A 19,682-nucleotide genomic window follows, 5' to 3' on the forward strand; every position below is an offset into this window, starting at 1 on the left:
TCTGTCTCGCTCGTGCGCGCGCGCGCTCTCTGTCTCGCTCGTGCGCGCGCGCTCTCTCTGTCTCGCTCGTGCGCGCGCGCTCTCTCTGTCTCGCTCGTGCGCGCGCGCTCTCTCTCTGTCTCGCTCGTGCGCGCGCGCTCTCTCTCTGTCTCGCTCGTGCGCGCGCGCTCTCTCTCTGTCTCGCTCGTGCGCGCGCGCTCTCTCTCTGTCTCGCTCGTGCGCGCGCGCTCTCTCTCTGTCTCGCTCGTGCGCGCGCGCTCTCTCTCTGTCTCGCTCGTGCGCGCGCGCTCTCTCTCTCTCTCTCTCTCTCTCTGTCTCGCTCGTGCGCGCGCGCTCTCTCTCTGTCTCGCTCGTGCGCGCGCGCTCTCTCTCTGTCTCGCTCGTGCGCGCGCGCGCTCTCTCTCTGTCTCGCACGTGCGCGCGCGCGCTCTCTCTCTGTCTCGCCGTGCGCGCACGCTCTCTCTCTGACTCGCTCGTGCGCGCGCGCGCTCTCGCTCTATCTCGCTCGTGCGCGCGCGCTCTGTCTCGCTCGTGCGCGCGCGCGCTCTCGCTCTGTCTCGCTCGTGCGCGCGCGCGCGCGCTCTGTCTCGCTCGTGCGCGCGCGCGCTCTCTCTGTCTCGCTCGTGCGCGCGCGCTCTCTCTCTGTCTCGCTCGTGCGCGCGCGCGCTCTCTCTCTGTCTCGCTCGTGCGCGCGCTCTCTCTCTCTGTCTCGCTCGTGCGCGCGCTCTCTCTCTCTGTCTCGCTCGTGCGCGCGCTCTCTCTCTCTCTGTCTCGCTCGTGCGCGCGCTCTCTCTCTCTCTGTCTCGCTCGTGCGCGCGCTCTCTCTCTCTGTCTCGCTCGTGCGCGCGCGCTCGCTCTCTGTCTCGCTCGTGCGCGCGCGCTCTCTCTCTGTCTCGCTCGTGCGCGCGCTCTCTCTCTCTGTCTCGCTCGTGCGCGCGCGCTCTCTCTCTGTCTCGCTCGTGCGCGCGCGCTCTCTCTCTGTCTCGCTCGTGCGCGCGCTCTCTCTCTCTCTGTCTCGCTCGTGCGCGCGCTCTCTCTCTCTCTGTCTCGCTCGTGCGCGCGCGCTCTCTCTCTCTGTCTCGCTCGTGCGCGCGCTCTCTCTCTCTCTGTCTCGCTCGTGCGCGCGCTCTCTCTCTCTCTGTCTCGCTCGTGCGCGCGCTCTCTCTCTCTGTCTCGCTCGTGCGCGCGCTCTCTCTCTCTCGCTCGCTCGTGCGCGCGCTCTCTCTCTCTCGCTCGCTCGTGCGCGCGCTCTCTCTCTCGCTCGCTCGTGCGCGCGCTCTCTCTCTCTCGCTCGCTCGTGCGCGCGCGCTCTCTCGCTCGCTCGTGCGCGCGCTCTCTCTCTCTCGCTCGCTCGTGCGCGCGCTCTCTCTCTCTCGCTCGCTCGTGCGCGCGCTCTCTCTCTCTCGCTCGCTCGTGCGCGCGCTCTCTCTCTCGCTCGCTCGTGCGCGCGCTCTCTCTCTCTCGCTCGCTCGTGCGCGCGCTCTCTCTCTCTCGCTCGCTCGTGCGCGCGCTCTCTCTCTCTCGCTCGCTCGTGCGCGCGCTCTCTCTCTCTCGCTCGCTCGTGCGCGCGCTCTCTCTCTCTCGCTCGCTCGTGCGCGCGCTCTCTCTCTCTCGCTCGCTCGTGCGCGCGCTCTCTCTCTCGCTCGCTCGTGCGCGCGCTCTCTCTCTCTCGCTCGCTCGTGCGCGCGCTCTCTCTCTCTCGCTCGCTCGTGCGCGCGCTCTCTCTCTCTCGCTCGCTCGTGCGCGCGCTCTCTCTCTCTCGCTCGCTCGTGCGCGCGCTCTCTCTCGCTCGCTCGTGCGCGCGCTCTCTCTCTCTCTCTCGCTCGCTCGTGCGCGCGCTCTCTCTCTCTCTCTCGCTCGTCCGCGCGCTCTCTCTCTCTCGCTCGCTCGTGCGCGCGCTCTCTCTCTCTCGCTCGCTCGTCCGCGCCCGCTCTTTATCTCTCGCTCTCGCTCGTGCTCGCGCTCTCTCTCTCTCTCTCGCGTGTGCTCTCTCACTGTTTCTCGCGTGCGCGCTCTGTGTCCCGCTCTCCCTCGCGCGCGCGAGCGCTCTGTCCCGCTCTCCCTCGCGCGCGCGAGCGCTCTGTCCCGCTCTACCTCGCGCGCGCGAGCGCTCTGTCCCGCTCTCCCTCGCGCGCACGAGCGCTCTGTGTCCCGCTCTCCCTCGCGCACGCGCTCTGTGTCCCGCTCTCCCTCGTCCGCGCCCGCTCTCCCTCGCGCGCGCGCCCGCGCTCTGTGTCCCGCTCTCCCTCGCGCGCGCGCCCGCGCTCTGTGTCCCGCTCTCCCTCGCGCGCGCGCCCGCGCTCTGTGTCCCGCTCTCCCTCGCGCGCGCGCCCGCGCTCTGCGTCCCGCTCTCCCTCGCGCGCGCGCCCGCGCTCTGCGTCCCGCTCTCCCTCGCGCGCGCGCCCGCGCTCTGCGTCCCGCTCTCCCTCGCGCGCGCGCCCGCGCTCTGCGTCCCGCTCTCCCTCGCGCGCGCGCCCGCGCTCTGCGTCCCGCTCTCCCTCGCGCGCGCGCCCGCCCTCTGCGTCCCGCTCTCCCTCGCGCGCGCGCCCGCCCTCTGCGTCCCGCTCTCCCTCGCGCGCGCGCCCGCCCTCTGCGTCCCGCTCTCCCTCGCGCGCGCGCCCGCCCTCTGCGTCCCGCTCTCCCTCGCGCGCGCGCCCGCCCTCTGCGTCCCGCTCTCCCTCGCGCGCGCGCCCGCCCTCTGCGTCCCGCTCTCCCTCGCGCGCGCGCCCGCCCTCTGCGTGCCGCTCTCCCTCGCGCGCGCGCCCGCCCTCTGCGTCCCGCTCTCCCTCGCGCTCGCGCCCGCGCTCTGCGTCCCGCTCTCCCTCGCGCCCGCGCTCTGTGTCCCGCTCTCCCTCGCGCGCGCGCCCGCCCTCTGTGTCCCGCTCTCCCTCGCGCGCGCGCCCGCCCTCTGTGTCCTGCTCTCCCTCGTGCGCGCGCCCTGTGTCCCGCTCTCCCTCGCGCGCGCGCCCGCGCTCTGTGTCCCGCCCTCCCTCGCGCTCCTTCCCCCGTTCTGTTTGATTTTGGGGGTGTTAATTGTTTTACACTGACTGGCCAGTGTTTGTGTTTCAGACCGTGACCAAGGGGATAGGAAAGAAGTGGACAGCAATGCTGGGCGCTTTGTGCGATATCAGTTCACCCCGGCCTTCCTTCGCCTCCGACAAGTTGGAGCCACGTAGGTTCATGGGGGCGGATTTGGGCTGAGCCCGTTGGGGTGGGGTCAGTGGTGGGTGTGGTATTTCTACCTGACCCACAAACCCTGGGCAGTTGTGTAGCGGAGGTTGGAGTTTCTGACTGCTGCTAAAGCTGTCACCTCGAAAACCTGAGCGCAGGATTTGTGGAGGGGCTTCATAATTCACCTGTGATGATGAGCAGTCAGGAGCCCTGCACTGGCTGGTGGTACGGCCAGTGTTTCCAGACTCAGCTGTGGTTGTACCTGGACCCCCTTCTTATCCCTCCCTATGTGACACGGCTCCTGGAGATATCTGCAGGAGTTCCTCACGGTAGTGTTCCAGCCCCAAACCGGCTTCAGCTGCTTCGTCAATGACCACTCCATCATGAAGTCAGAAGTGGGGATGTTTTCTGATGATTGTACAATATTTATGGTGAAAGATATGATTTAGTTGGAGACACTTCAGAGAAAGTCAAAGGGTGATGGTTAAATCCTCTATTGGTGAAGATGGTCACAGCCTGACACTTATGTGGTGTGAATGTTACTTAGCACTTTGAGTCCAAGCCTGGATACTGTCCAGATCTTGTTGTATTTGAACACGGACTGCTTCAGTATCTGAGGAGTCACGAATGATGCTGAACATTGTGTAATCATCGGCAAACATCCCCACTTCTGACCTTGTGATGGAGGGAAGGTCACTGATAAAGCAGCTGAAGATGGTTGAGCCTAGGACACTACCCTGAGGAACTCCTGCAGAGATATCCTGGAGCTGAGATGACTGACCTCCCGCAGCCACAACCGTCATCCTGTGTGCCAGGCGTGACTCCAACCAGCAGAGAGTTTTCCCCCTTATTCCAATCAATTCCAGTTTTCCCAGGCCTCCTGGATGCCACATTGCCCAACAAATGCAACCTCCATGCCACTCGAGCCCGGCTGCCTGAAGTTCAGCTCCTTTGTCCAGTTCTAGATTCCCTAAAATAGGGAAATACCTTGTGATCATCCACCCTGTGGTTACCTTCATGTTTTACATTTCAATAAGGTAACTCCCCATTCTCTTAAGCTCCAATGGGTATAGGTCTAAGCGATGCTGCTTGGCCTGCTGTGTTCATCCAGCTCTACACCTTGTTATCCCATAGGCCTAAGTGATACAGCTTTTCTCATAAGACAAACTTTTTATCCCAAGAATTAGTCTCATATGCCCTCTTTAAACTGCTTCCAGTAAAAGGGCTTCCTTTAATTTCTTGTAATCTTATTTGGTACTCACTCATGGAATACAGGTGCTGCTGGCTGGCCAGCGTTTATCGCCTGTCCCTCACTACTTTCGAACTGAACGGCTTGCTGGGCCACCTCAGGAAAGGTGAGAGTCCACCACATTGCTGTGGGTCAGGAGTCACATGTAGGCCTGTCCTGGTGAGGATTGGAGATTTCCTCCTGAAGACTATCAACCAGATGGGTTTTCCGGACAGTCTAGAATGGTTCATGGTCCTCAGTAATTAATTAGGTAATTAATTCTAGATTTTTAAAGTTGAATTCAAATTCTGCCATCTGCTGTGGTGGGATTTGAAACCAGAGTATTACTTTAGTCTCTGGATTAATAGTCTAGCAAAAATATCACTTAGGCCATCGCCTCCCCTGTTGTCTGACAGTGTGGCACTCCCTCGACGCTGACCCTCCGACAGTGCGGCGCTCCCTCGACGCTGGCCCTCTGACAGTGCGTGCTCCCTCAGCACTGACCCTCTCTCATTGCTGCTGTGAGATGTGAGCCTGGGTTGTGGAGCTCTAGCCACTGGGATGGAATTCAAATTGAAACAAACTTGAGACCAGTGTCTGCTGATTGCTGACCCAGCGTAGGCACTGTGTACCTGGTGAGCCACGCCATGGTGCATGTAATGATCATAGCTGTTTTCTCTCTGCAGGGTGGAGTTCACGGTGGGCGATAAACCCATTAACAGCTTCCGAATGATCGAGAGACACTACTTCAGGGACCAGCTGTTGAAGAGCTTTGACTTTGAGTTTGGGTTCTGCATCCCCAGCAGCAAGAACACGTGTGAGCACATCTACGAGTTCCCGCAGCTCTCTGAGGAGCTCAGTGAGTATGGGCAAGGCCTGAGGCCGGGTCAACAGGAATTACATTAATGTAGGGATGGCAGGGTTCTCTGTGCTGTGGGGCAATCAGTTCAGCTCCCCGCGCGCCGCCCTCGGAGGAGCAGCTCCCCGCGCGCCGCCCTCGGAGGAGCAGCTCCCCGCGCGCCGCCCTCGGAGGAGCAGCTCCCCGCGCGCCGCCCTCGGAGGAGCAGCTCCCCGCGCGCCGCCCTCGGAGGAGCAGCTCCCCGCCCGCCGCCCCTGGGGCCGCTCCCCATAGAGAACAGGAAGAGACCATTGAGCCCCTTAGCTAGTTTAGTACTGTGACTCTCTGCCCTCCTTGGCTTGGTAACCCTTCAGACCCTGCTCCAACCAAAATCCATCCGTCTCGATATGAAGTTTCGAATTGACTCATCAGCCTCTGTAACATTTCACATGCCCCCGTGTGTGAATTGTGCATTTCCTGCCTCAGATCTGCAGCTTCTGCATTCTGGAAACAACACCCCCACCCACCCCTACCCCTCACCAAACTGGAAGAAGGAGATTCTGTCGAATATCTCCATTGGATCCAAAGTGTTCAGTCCATGGATTTGAAACATGTTTTTGTAAATGATCCCTTTAGCCCTTGTAAAGGAAAACTGTGCAGTACTGAACAAAGTTTGCTGATGGTCTCATTAGCAGTGGGTGCCACAGTGCCAGGTTCTCCTTGGTTCTATGTCACCATTCCGTGAGCTTAATTTTATTCATGCACTGGCCAGGTAGCATTTATTGCCCATCCCTAATTACCCAGAGGGCATTTAAGAGTCAACCACATTGCTGTGGGTCTGGAGTCACATATAGGCCAAACCAGGTAAGGATGTCTGTTTCCTTTCCTAAAGGGCATTAGTGAGCCAGATGGGTTTTTTCTAACAATTGTCAATGGAGTTAGGGCCATCATTAGACTCTTAATTCTAGACTTTTATCAAATGCAAATTGCACCAGCTGTCATGGTGGGATTTGAAACAAGGTCCCCAGAACATGACCTCAGTCCCTGGATTAATAGCTCAGTGAATAACACCACTAGGCTATTCCTCTGCCAGTTCAGTTCGGATCATTGTGTTGTGGTTCGGTTAACCAAATTAATGATTCAGAAAATGTTGACTTCAAACTACATGGGCATTCAAGAGTTTCTAATTCAGTTTTAAAAGAATTTCTGAACAAATAAATCCTGGTTTCAGTCAAAGTGAAGCTTTTGGTTTGTTGTGAAAGACTTATCAGCTTCACATGTGAGATGGAAGCGTGTTGCCCTTACCTGGTCTAATCAGAATGCCAGAGGTTACCAGGAGTAGCTGGAATGTGGAGTAATCGGATCCGATGGGATTTCATTGAATAGTGGATCAGGCTGAAGGGCGAGCTGCCTCCTTTCCTGTTCGCATGTAAATGCGTTTTGGCCCGTACATGACTCCATACCCATAGCACTGTGGTTCACTGCTAACTCCTGTCTGAAATACTTGTCAGCTGAGATGATCAGAACGCTGCTTCCTGATCTTCCTTCCCCGGATACTTCCACTTACTTGTGCGGGGTGGCTGGTTCATATTTTATAAAGGGCTGTGACTTATTTAAGTAAAATAAGTTTTACTTAATAAAAGCATCTGTGTAAGTTTACACTTAAAGCAACTGGTGAGAAATAAACTGGTCACTTTCACGCAGAGATAGTAGGAACTGCAGATGCTAGAGAATCCGAGACAGCAAAAGTGCAGAGCTGGATAACACAGCAGGCCGAGCAGGAAAGCTTGACGTTTCGGGCCTAGACCCTTCTGAAGAAGCGTCAAGTTTTCCTGCTCCTCTGATGCTGCTTGGCCTGCTGTGTTCATCCAGCTCCACACCTCATTTTCTGGCAGAGAAGAAATACAATCCTTTCCTCCCAGAGGTCTGACGATTTTCACACCCTTAAGTTGTTCAGCTTTGGGAGTCAGTGTTGCAAGGTGGAAGGCTGTGTCATTGGTTGGTTGGTCTGAGCATGGTGACCAGTTATTGAAGACAGCGCTGGTTTCAGCTTTTCCCACGATTCGATTTAACAGCTGAGCTAACAGCGCTCACAGTGAATGTTACTTGCTTTTTAAGAACTTTGGCAATCCTTCAAAATTCCTTTGTTTTTAAAAGTTTATTTCCCCCCACCACCACCCCGCCCCCACCATTTGGTCCAAAATCAAAAATACAGAAAAATAGAAAAGATGTAACATTTACATGAAGTACTGTCAGAATGATATCTTTTGGTGGGGATGTTGATCTGAGACTTCATTTGCAGTGATAGATGGTGCGGAGGATACATTCTCCACTCCTATAGGCAGAAGGCACCTATTTTGTGATTGAAAAGTTTCTGATATAAGATTGGCATGGACATCCCCAGGGCTGGCCGCTCACATTGTCAGTGTATAGGGGAATTTCTGCAACTGTCATCTCTGGCCTTCCATTGGCCACAATAGATATTTGCAAAATTGGTGAAGATGCTCCTTGAAAGACACTGAACTGAATTTCAGAGCTTTCCTCCATGTGGGCTGGTTAGCTACAGGTGTCCTCCCATGAGACAGTCTGCACTATAGTTTGTAAGGCTCTTTTTTAGGGTGTCCTTGTATCATTTATACTACCGCCTTAATAATGTTTCTGCTTCATAGAGTCATAGAGCTGTACAGCTCAAAAAGGGACCCTTCGGTCCAACTCATCCATTCTGAACAGACATCCCAATATGACCTAGCCCCATTTGCTAGCATTTGGCCCATATCCCTCTAAACCCTTCCTAAGCATGTCTCCATCCAGCTGTTTTTTTCAATGCTGTAACTGTACCAGCCTCCACCACTTCCTCTGGCAGCTCATTTCATACACACACCACCCTCTGCATGAAAACGTTGCTCTTTAGGTCCATTTGAAATCTTTCCCCCCGCACTTTCAACCTATGCCCCTCTGGTTTTGGGCACTTCCATCGTGGGGAAAAGACCTTGACTTTTTTTTATTCATTCGCGCAATGTAGACGTCTCTGGCTAGGCCAGCATTTACTGCCCATCCCTAATTGTCCAGAAGGCAGTTAGGAGTCAACTGTATTGCAGTGGGTCTGGAGCCACATGTGGGCCAGACCAGGGAAGGATGGCAGTTTCCCTCCCTAAAGGCATTCATGAACCAGATGGGTTTTTCCGACAATCACCAATGGATTCATTGTCATCATTGGACTCTTAATGCCAGATTTTTTTTATTGAATTCAAATTCCACCATATCCTGTGGTGGGATTAAAACCCAGGCCCCCCTAGATTATTACCTTGATCTCAACATTAGTGGTTTAGCATTAATACCATGAGGCCATTGCCTCCCCAGGCTATTCATTCTATCCATGCCCCGCATGATTTTATAAACTTCTGTAAGGTCACTGCTGAGCCTCCAAAGTTTGAGGGAAAACAGCCCCAGCCTATTCAGCCCCTCCCTTTACCTCAAACCTTCCATTAACAGACCTCACTAAAATATCTGGTCAGCATTTGTGGAATCTTCCTCTACACAGTTTAGCTGCTGCATTTCTCCTATTACAGCAGTGTGTCACTGGCTGAATAATGAACTGTGTACATAACTGAGGAATCATTTCCAGTAGGCATTTCAATAACGTCAGATCACAGGTTAAGTGAAGGCTGTACTCAGCAGAGCACATATATCCACAAAATTATTAAATTCATTTACACAGCTCTTTCCTAGCCTGCTGCCCATCTGTTTCTTAACTTATGAGTCAATCCACAACCAACAATCTGCTCTGAAAGATCTGCTCACATTTTGACAGTGTAGACAAATGCTTCCACAGCAATTTACAAAATCCTTAAAATGAAAATTTCTCAAGTGTTCATGGATCCTTTAAAACGTCCGTTATCCCGATCTGCGTTTTGTTCTTGGGGAGAACCCCTGTGCTTGTTTTTGTGATATTGTTTACACGCTAACACGCTGGCAAGTGAACAGAACCGTTCCTGTCAATGCCACGTGGAATGACTGTGAACCTGCAGGCCTGACCTGAAGTAGATAGTTGTTGTGATCTGGGGGACACTGCTTGAAAAGGACAATGCAAAGAGGTTCAACTGGTGCAGGCTTTGAGAAGGGTGTGAGAACAGAGCCTGAATGTTGCTATATAAATGCAAATTGATTTTTTTTTTCCCTCTTTCTCTCTGTCACCCCACCCCCACCCCCAGTTCAGGAGATGGTCACTAGACCCTACCAGACTCAGTCAGACAGTTTCTACTTTGTGGATAACAAGCTGGTGATGCACAACAAGGCCGACTATGCCTACGGAAACGGACCTTGAGAAGGTGGCCAGCTCCGTGCTGCTTCCGATTCTGTAGCATCAACCTCGGGGAATCCGAGACTGCAGAACGCCATGAGCATCAGGGAATGTCAGATGGGGAGCCTCTGACTCAGCTCCTCTCACTCCTAACCCCATTAACCCATGGGTTACTTACCACAATCACTGACACTAATCAGAATAACCCCTCAGTGTCAGCCTTTCATCCTGATCCTTCAATCAATTCACTGTGCTTGAGGTTGGGGAGCTGGGGTTCCACACAGAGATAGCAGCTTGTGGAGGGGAGCGCCTCCCCATGGCTGCTTAGCAAACTGTCCTGGAGACCCTGAGCTCAACGTGGGACATTCCTGCCTGAGTCTAGTTTCCACTCAACATTTATCTCGAGTTTCTCCATTTAGACAATCAGTGTCTCAGCCTGGGCTTTCCATAAGGATTGGTGTTAATTTCCCAGTGATGTGGTGGGAGTGAGCCTGCAGGGTTCCCTGTTTGCTGTTCTCTGTGTTTCTGTGTTTATCAGCAACTGGACTGGGCTGAATCTTTAGTATCTCCCCACTGGCCCAGCGTGACCCAGTTTCTAGTGCTTGACCTTACACACTTGAATTTAAATATTTATTTTTTAAGTAGAACTGGATAAGGAGAGAAGTCAAATTGTTTTAATTCCCTGATCCTTTGTGCTGATTGTGTATTTTTTGTCAGTCTGTGAGAATTTGTTGAGATTCTGTAAGGTTATATTGAGTTTCTTGCTCTATATTGTGAAGGTGTGTTGAGTGCAATGTCATCTGAAAGATAGCTCAACATGTATAAAAAGAGCTTTGAAAAAAAGAGGAAACCAGTGTTATTTCTGTCTTCACCTGTACCTCAGGGCTAGGTAGGGGTTTGAAATGGGAGATTTCTCTACTTCCCCCCCAACCCCAGTCTGAACGTAAGAAACAGGAGTAGGCCATTCGACCCATTGAAACTGCTCTGCCATTCAATTAGATCATAGGCTGAACTTATCATGGACTCACTCCACGTACCCACCCCCACTCACCATAACCCTTAATTCCTTCACTGTTCAAAAATCTATATTTGTCTTAAAAATATTCAGTGAGGAAGCCTCCGTTGCTTCACTGGGCAGGGAATTCCAGAGATTCACAATCCTTTGCATCTGGTCATGTGAGGGTCTCATTTAATAATCTTCAGGATTCCAGCTGCTGCAGCGCCCTCCCCTCCCAATCTCTGATGCCACCACCCATGGGTCTGACTAGATTCTTTTGCTGTCTGGAATGTGTACAGCATACATATACCCTGTGGAAAAATCCTCATGGAAAGTGAGTTAAATTAGGCAAGAAACTCAGCAAGTCTGGTAGCATCTATGAAATGAGAAGCAAAGTTAACGTTTTGGGTCCAGTGAACCTTCTAATACTGCTGGACCTTCCGGGTTTGTCCAGTGCATAGTACTTCACACTGATCCCGTTATCTCAGTGTCTCCCAGAGTGAGCAGAACCTCTGATATTCCTGTTTAAATCTGTCAGCCAGGACCCCCTGATTGGGGCTGTTACACTGGTCCAGTCAGGGAACTTATATGAGGTCCACTTGGCTGATATTGTTTCAATCACTGCAGCTTTTTTCAGACCTCCAGCAGCCACAGCTGTTTGTTTTATTAGGTTTGTTGAGCTCAGACCCCCTGCCGTGCCAGTCTGGGGTCAGTGAGGAAATTTCTCAACCATGCCTGTATTTAAGAAAATACTTTAAACTGAAGCTCCCATTCATTAGTTGATGTTTAGCTAGAACAAACTGAAAGATCACAGACGTAGCTGTAGTAGAATCAACAGATCCACAAACTCCACATGGGAGGCCAAATTCAGAAAAATATTAGAATAGAGCAAAAAAATTGGGTGGGGGAGTGGAAATGCTAAAAAAAATTTGAGCTAGTCTGACATTAGGCTCTGGACTTTCCAGCCTACCTGGCTTTATTCTACACAATCTACTGTAAACCCTGTTTATTGCTGGAGAATAAAGACTGAAGGGAGAAATGTTTCAATTGACCTCAAGAGTGCTGGTTGAGAATGTGCTCTTTCTTTCACACTGGGACCTATGGAGGGTGGGTTATCCCATGCCTGGAGTGGTAGAAAGTTTTGGAGATTCTAGTCGGCTGGAGTAAGAGAGCGAACCCATTTCCCTGGTCCCAGCACCCCCCTCCAGGCTGTCAAGGCTATTTATTTGAGCTATCCCAGAGCCTCAAAAACAGGCCGTTTGCCTTTTCACTAATAACCATTGTCTGAGACTTCTGGGAATTGATAAAACACTGTAATATATTTCCTTTTGTGGCCAAGTAATGGACTAACTGTTGGGAGACATACTCTATTGCTCCTGTGTGTCATCTGTTCAATTATTCTGCTTTAACAATAAACCTTCATCTAAATGTCTTGTGACACTGAGGCAGTTTATATAACCTGCCCTTTGGTTCTGCAGCTTCTAATGCTCACTGTCCTATCAGCTAGAAATGTTGATAATGAGTCACTGTGAGCTGTCTACAAAGTTCACTGCTGGTCTTTGCAGTGGGAACAGTGAAGTCTGGATCAAAGGCTAATGTGATGATTGGAGCTTTTATAGATTTGTACACTCAGAAAGTGACCCATTGAAATGTACACAGGGTGCATTTATTTAGGTTAACAGTGAACAGAGTTATTTATTCTCACCTTTCCCTGGTTCTGTCCTGAGTTTTGCCTAGTACTGGAATCCACCTCTTGAGGTCGATGTGACTGCTCACATTTTAAAACAGTGCTGCTAAAAGTTCCTGTTGTACATCACCAGACACAAGTGTGACAGAAAGCTGAATGCCTTACAGATTCATTCCCATCACAACATCCAGCCATCTCCATCCCTTCCCTATCCTCTCCTCCTCAGGAATTCAACACAGCCACTCGAGTCTCATTCTCTTTGCATTTAGGGACTGACCTGTCAGAACAGCCCTTGTTGCTTCACGTGAGCTTAAAAGATTCACCTTTGGAGGGAAACAGAATATCCTGCTATTGGAGGAAAGACCCCAAGGATGTTCTCCTAAGTGTTCTCTTCAACATTTATTACTTGTGCGTTTGTAAACAAGCACCGGACGTTCCCTCCTCCACATGAATGTGATTTCCAAATGCAGCAAACTGTGTCACTAATCCTGTCCCCACAGCACAAGTCCCAGCGATGGAAAGAGGAAGCATTATGTGCAAGAAGCAATAAGTTCGGAACAGAGCAGAAAAATTAATGTTGCAATCAAACTCAAGCTCTGATGAAAGCTTCTAGCTGAGGGCTTGGCCTGTGTTTCAGATCCTGAATGGATGGTGCATCTCCAGTATTTTCTGTTTTTAATCCTGATGCCCAGCCAAATAGAAATAGAACTCCCAATGCTGCCCTGGAAAAGGAAAGGGTGGGGATGCGGAGCAGCCCTTTAAGGTAGGGGTGAAGCTGATGGAGGGGAAACAGGACTGTGCTGGGCTCTACACTATAAGTGTATTAATGCATTTATGGGAGGGGCGTGGTTTCAGTTACATGGAAATTTATGGAGAAGTGTAAGTGAGGGAGGGCTCAGCAGAGATTATTAAAGTTTCCAGAACAAGTAATAGGGCAGAGAGTATGGAAATAGTCAGGAATCTAACCAGGCACACCAGATAAAGGGGGCAACTGTGAGAAGGAGGCCAGTCAACGTAGCACTGAGGGTGTTATACTTAAATGCACACTGTAGATGAAACAAAGTAAATGAGCTTGTTGCTTGGATTGAAGTTGGCAAGGTACAATGTGAGTATCACAGAGACGTGGCTGCAATGGGATCAGGGCTGGGAACGAAATATCCAAGGATACACGTCCTGTCGAAAGGACAGGCAGATGGGCATGGGGTGGGGTTACATTGTTAGTAAGAAATGAAACTATATCGATGGCCAGGAGTTGGAGGGACGAATCTGTGAGTGTAGAGTTGAAGAGCCGCAAAGAAAAAAAGACCATGATGAGAATTGTGTACAGGCTTCCAGGCTGTAGGCAGGATGTGGGGCAGAAAGTAAATCAGGAGATGAATATGCGTGTAAGAAAGGCACCATTCCAATAATCCCGGGACTTCAATTTGCAGCTGGACTGGGAAAATCGGGTTGGTAGCAGATCTCAAGAAATGTGTGGAATGTCTGCAAGATTTTTTTGGAGTAGTTTGTGGTAGCGCTCACTAAGGAACAGGTAATTCTGGATTTGGTGATGTGTAATGAGGCTGACTTGACTAGGGAGCTGAAGGTGAAGGAACCCTTAGGGGACAATGACCATAACATTACAGAATTTACCTTGCTGTTCATGAGAGACAGAATCTGGAATCAGATGTAATGGTATTACAGTTGGGGAAAGGTAACTATAAAGACATGAGGGAGGAGTTGGCCAGAGTTGATTGGAAGGGGAGTCTAGCAGGGAAGACAGTGGAGTAGCAATGGCAGGAGGTTCTGGGGTAATTTAGGAACTGTGGCGTAAATTCATCCGAAGGAAGAAGAAACATACTAAGGGGAAGCAACCCATTATGGTCTAATGTAGGATTAGAAGTGGGCCATTCAGCTCATCAAGTCTGCTGCACCATTTTATGTGATAATGGCTAATTTGATAATCATTAACTCCAATTTCCTGCCTTTCGTCCATAACCCTTTGATTCCCTTACTGACTAAAAATATCTCTCTTTCAGTGTTGAATAATTTAATGACACAGCTTCAGTAGCCCTCTATGATAAAGAATTCCACAGGTTCACTACCCTCTGAGAGAAGAAATTAGTCCTCTGTCCAACTGGGCAATCTCCTTCCTTGAGATGTTGTCCTCTGGTCCTAGACTGTCTCACAAGGGAAAGAACCTTTCCACATCTACCTTGTTAAGTCCAATAAGAATACTTTGGTCTTTGATGATTTTAGTACAGAGAGCTGGAATCTGCCAGGGAAATTGCATCTGCATATAACTGTAGCTTTATATTACAAAGAAAAGCAGCCAAGCAGAAAAAACTGATCGTTTATGGCAGTGATTAAATGAATAATCATCTTTAGTTCCTAACTTCCAATGTATGACCTTGTTACAAGGAAATTGAAACTAAAAGAGTAGCTTTGAATGTGTCTGAAAGCAGAGGCTTTACCCAACCAGCATGGTACAGAGAGAAATCTCACATGTTGTACATTGTGCTTCCTGTCGGAATGCCTTCACCATCTACAGGAAACTTAAGGAATGTGGTTCCACATGAATATGTAATGGTAACACTGTGAGTCAAGCTGCATGTGTGATTTACAGTGTGCACAGTTCCCATTTCCAGTTTATGATGTTTCTAAAATCATTATGTCCATAATCTGATGTGAACGCATCAGCTGGGAAAAGCACCTCCTGCCGAGAGCCAGTACAGAACCACTCTGGTACAGAGCTGTCATTACATATGACATACTTACACAGTCCCCATTACAAATGTGGACACAAGAGTTTAGCTTTGAATTATGAAAATGAAGAGAATGTGTGATTTTAAAATGGGAACACCTCAATGATGAGAGAAGCAAACATGAAAAGTCCGGTGAGAATTGAGCATGCCTGGCAGCCTCTGTGCAAAGACAAAGCAGACACTGTCAGACCTGCTGAGTTTCTCCAGCACCATTCTATTTCTGTTTGTTTCAGATCTCCAGCACCTGAAGTTTTTGCTTTATTTGATTCTTCGTAATAACAATTTGAATAACAAGCATCAGTACGATATTTCATTTAAACAGACACAGGTTTGTAACAGTCAAAACCTCTCTGTTCTAAATGGTTGAATCAGGGGCTCCTTGGAAACATTTAAAAATAAATGGTTTCTTAATTTTTTTTCATAGAATCCAACAAGTCTTTGGCCCAACAAGTCCACACTGACCTTCAGAGCATCCCACTCAGACCTATCTCCCATGACCCACCTAATCTACACATCCCTGAGCACAGTGGGCAATTTAGCATGGCCAGTCCACCTGACCTGCACATCTTTGGACTGTGGGAGGAAACAAGAACAATATGTGATCTCCTTTTTCCGGAGATAGGTCAGTCCCTAAAATTTCTGTACAATGCTGTATCATTAACTAAAGAATTAATCCAATTACAGGTCACAATACTAGGTCATGTCATAAATTCATCCAGATGGTCAGATGCAAGATATGTGAGCAGATCAGTTTGAAATTTCTGGCAATATTGCAGTGGACAAGATCATAAAGAGATCAGAATCTCAGTGAAAATGTTCTACCACGTTTAACTTATTCTCCCAGTGTTCCCAGAAAGCACACTCACACAGACCCTCTCTCTAACACATACACTCCCTCATACTCACATTCTGTGAATCACACACACACAGACACAGACACACTCATGAATGATTTAATCTGAAATGTTTGTGTAGTTGCAGATACATTCTGTCTTGCTCAAAAAAAACCTGACCCATCAACAGATTCCAAGCAAAACCTCACACCTAAAATGCAGTGCCTGACCTGAGATATCATTTCTTGTATACATTGATTAATTATCTCAGGACAATAACTTGAGAGGAATCTGGATTTTGCATTTTACTCAGTAGTCTCCTTCTTAACTGATCAAAGATTCAACAAGATGCGGCCAGTTTTAGGGTTGTTACCTTCCTGCTTGTAAATTCTGTGTCTTATACCCTCCTTCTCCCACTACACCTAAGGAAGGAGCTGAGCTATGAAAGCTTGTGTTTTGAAATAAACTTGTTGGACAAATAAAACTGCAGATGCTAGAATCCAAAGAGGACAAACAGGAGGCTGGAACAACACAGCAGGCCAGCAGCATCTGGAAGAAAGGAGCAGTCAATGTTTTGGGTTTTACTCTTCGACCCCAAAATGTTGACTGTTCCTTTCCCCCTGATGCTGCCTGGCCTGCTGTGTTCTTCCAGCCTCCTGGTTCTCTATTGGACTATAACCTAGTGTTGTGCAATTTTTGACCTTGTCCACCCCCTGTGCAACCCTGACATCTCTGCAATATTGGGGGCAGCAGCACAGGATGAGCTCTCAGCCATTGCTCAACCAAATGGTCCCAGCGAATATTAAAGCAACAAGGAGACAGAGGCTGATGCTTTGTACTGAGCAACTCCTCAGAGATTTTCTGAAGAGTTTCAGACGTATCGAGAGATTCATTACATAGGCATATCTCGCATAGAGTGTGATTCTGCATGTTACCCAGCAAGATCCCATGCATCAGACACGGAGAGCCTGACATGCTGCATGGTGGGACAGACTCATAAAAATGTACAACATGGAAACAGACACTTGGGTCCAACTCGTCCATGCCGACCAGATACCCTAAATTAATCTAATATCGCGTACGCTGCAATGAAATGGATGGCCCATGAATATGTTTTTGAGGTTATTGATTGTAAAAGGCATGTTGACAGACCTCCAGCTTGGAGTTTGTTTACAATTCCCCCGCCCCCCCCCCCCCCCTTCCCAAGACAGGCCTGCACCTTCACACCTCATTTCAAGCTCAGGCCTGTGTTTGTGAATTATTATAAATGTTAGCTCCTGTTCTTTGTGAGAACCTACAGGACCTACATCTGTCTTGGGGACTCCACATATAAGAGGTGTCTCAGCAGCTCAGGCTTTATGAGTTTGAGGGCATCTAGGTGGATGAGATGTTCCAGAATTCCAGACCACTCTTCAGGCAGTGGGAGGTCAGGACAGCAGGTGGATGGCCATTTGGAAGAATCAGAAGAGGCAGGAATTTCTGGGTGCATGCAAATCTTTAACACATACAGAGTCTTAGGCTGATGAGCGTGATGAATGATTCTAGTTCATACGGTGGGACCAATGGGAAAGAGACAGTCCAAAAGAAAACTGGAAAGTTTGCAGTCATTCTAGGAGATTCTTCAAGTTGGGGACCAGACAGACTTTCCTGTGCCACATGGTGTATTATTTTCCTGGTGCCCGGATGAAGGGCATCCCAGAGCAGATGTGGAATACTCTCCTGGGGCAGGGAGGGAGTGAGCCAGAAGCTGTGGTCCTAACTGGTGCTGGTGAGAGTGAGGGGGCATATATTCAGGTTGTACAGCGAGTCTATCAGGAACAAGGGTGGAAGTTGAAAAGAAGGGCTTCAGGAATCTCCTGGATCACTCCCAGTGCTTTTCTGTCATGAGGATGGAAATAGGAAGATCAAGAGCAACAGCATTGATGTGCGGAAGGATCTTGGAGTTCAAGTCCATAGCTCTCTGAAAGTGGCCATACAAGTAGATAGGCTGGTAAAGAAGGTGTATGGAGTGCTTGCCTTTATTGGTCAGGAATTTGAGTACATGAGTAAGGATGTCATGTAGCAGCTTTATAAAACTTTGGTCAGGCCACACGGAGAGTATTGTGTTCAATTCTGGTCACCATGTTATAGGAAGGATGTGGAGGCTTTGGAGAGGGTACAGTTCACCAGGATGCTGCCTGCATTGGACAGTATGAGCTACAAGGAGAGGCTGGAAACACTCAAGTTGTTTTCCCTGGAGTGGCAGAGGCTGTGAGGATATTTTTTAGAAGTGTAGAAAATTATGAGATGCATTGATAGGATTGATGATCAGAATCTTTATCCCAGATTTAAAATGCCTGAAACTAGTAGGTATGCATTTAAGGTGAGGGGGGGAAAGTTCAAAGGAGATGTGAGGGGTAAGTTTTTTACCCAGAGTGTGGTAGAGTCGGGAACGCACTGCCAGGGGTGGGGGTGGAGGCAGAAACGATAAGGGTATTTAAGGGCCTTTTAGATAAACGCATGAATACGCAATGAATATGCAACCAAAGGCAGGCAGAAGGGATGAGTTTAATTTGGCATCTTGTTTGGCACAACATGGTGGGCCAAAGGGCTCGTTCCTGTGCTGTACAGTTTTTCTGTCTATGGGGCATAGGGCAGCAGGAGGGGCTTCAGATTCTTGGGGCATTCGGACCAGTTCTGAGGCAGAAGGCACCAACTTGGGATGGGACGGGGTGTAATTTGCACCTCAATAGATCAGGGACAATTGCAGGGTGAGGTCTGTTAGTGTGAGGGTTTAAAGTAATTTCTCAGCGAGTGAGAAATTTACATAGCTATGTGAAATTTAATGTAATGCAACTTAAAAATGAGCTGTGTTCAGAACAGTTGGGGAAGAAAAATAGAGCTAGGTTGGGTTACCGATGAGAGAGGCAGCATGGTGTATGAAAGAGAGGATGTTTTTAGGAGGGTAAGGACAGGGTCCATTTGGTTAGAGCAGAGAAGAAAGCAGTCTCTGATCATATTGCTGGGAGACTTCTCCAGAGAGAGAAGGGAGGGCGAGAGAGACAGTGATGTGCAAGAATTACAGGCAGTGATAAGGTAATTCTGGGGATGTTCATCATTAACAAAGTAAAACTTAATCAGCCACTTCACAGAAACATCATCAAACAAAATATGTGACTTGGAGTCACATAAGGAAACATTGGGTCAGATACCTAACACTTAATCAAAGGGAGTACACCAACAAAGAATAAGAAGGAAGCCAGGTCTGCTTCTGGGCAGTGAGGTGGACTATATGTGGGAGCATTTGGTTAAGAGTGATCATTGTATCAGAGATTTTGAATAGAAATGGACAAGACCAAGGAACAATGTCAGATAGGCCTTCTAAGCTGGAAGAGGATAATGTCATTGGGACGAAAGGAGATCTATCCAGAAAGAAACAAACACTGAGAGGAGAAACTGGAATGGAAGAATTAGCAACCTTCACAGAGTAGATGTTTTCTGTAAAACAGGTACATTCCAAGTAGGGAACGGAAAGTAGTCTCCTGGAATGACGAGGGAGCTGGAGAATAGGACAAAACCAAAGAGAAGGCACAATGATTCTTCTCATAGAGCAGGGAATGAGACAAACTGGATAGTTTTATGGAGAGCTGCTTAGACTTGATGGGCCAAATGGCCTCCTTCTGTGTAATGACTGCATAGCTTGATGTCTGCTTGTATATTAATGCCTGCCCTGAACCGGCTCAGTGTTGGCAAAGATTAGTCTCTATTTTCCAGAGCGATTTAAATATTTACATTCCATATAACGGCTCCTACATTGAGAAAATGTTTACTTGGCTCCTGGCAGACTCTTGATGCAGGAATACGCAGAGTGCTGTGAACTGAGTTCCTAGTTGTGCAGCTCCTGA

General features: G+C 49.4%; 1 protein-coding gene across 4 annotated transcripts in view; it reads left to right on the forward strand.

Moving 5' to 3' along the window:
• unc119a (unc-119 homolog a (C. elegans)) overlaps window positions 1–10,387 on the forward strand; it is a 44,338-nt gene extending 33,951 nt beyond the window's left edge. For all 4 annotated transcript variants that reach the window (XM_059655455.1, XM_048557609.2, XM_048557608.2 and 1 more), the window contains exons 4-6: window positions 3,070–3,172; window positions 5,086–5,258; window positions 9,449–10,387. In XM_059655455.1, coding sequence (XP_059511438.1) covers window positions 3,070–3,172; window positions 5,086–5,258; window positions 9,449–9,561 — 389 coding nt within the window. In that variant the 3' untranslated portion in view covers window positions 9,562–10,387. The remainder of the gene's footprint in view (window positions 1–3,069; window positions 3,173–5,085; window positions 5,259–9,448) is intronic.
• The last annotated feature ends 9,295 nt before the right edge of the window (window positions 10,388–19,682 follow it).

The sequence above is a fragment of the Stegostoma tigrinum genome, chromosome 27 (genome assembly GCF_030684315.1).
Source record: "Stegostoma tigrinum isolate sSteTig4 chromosome 27, sSteTig4.hap1, whole genome shotgun sequence".
Lineage (NCBI taxonomy): Eukaryota > Metazoa > Chordata > Chondrichthyes > Orectolobiformes > Stegostomatidae > Stegostoma > Stegostoma tigrinum.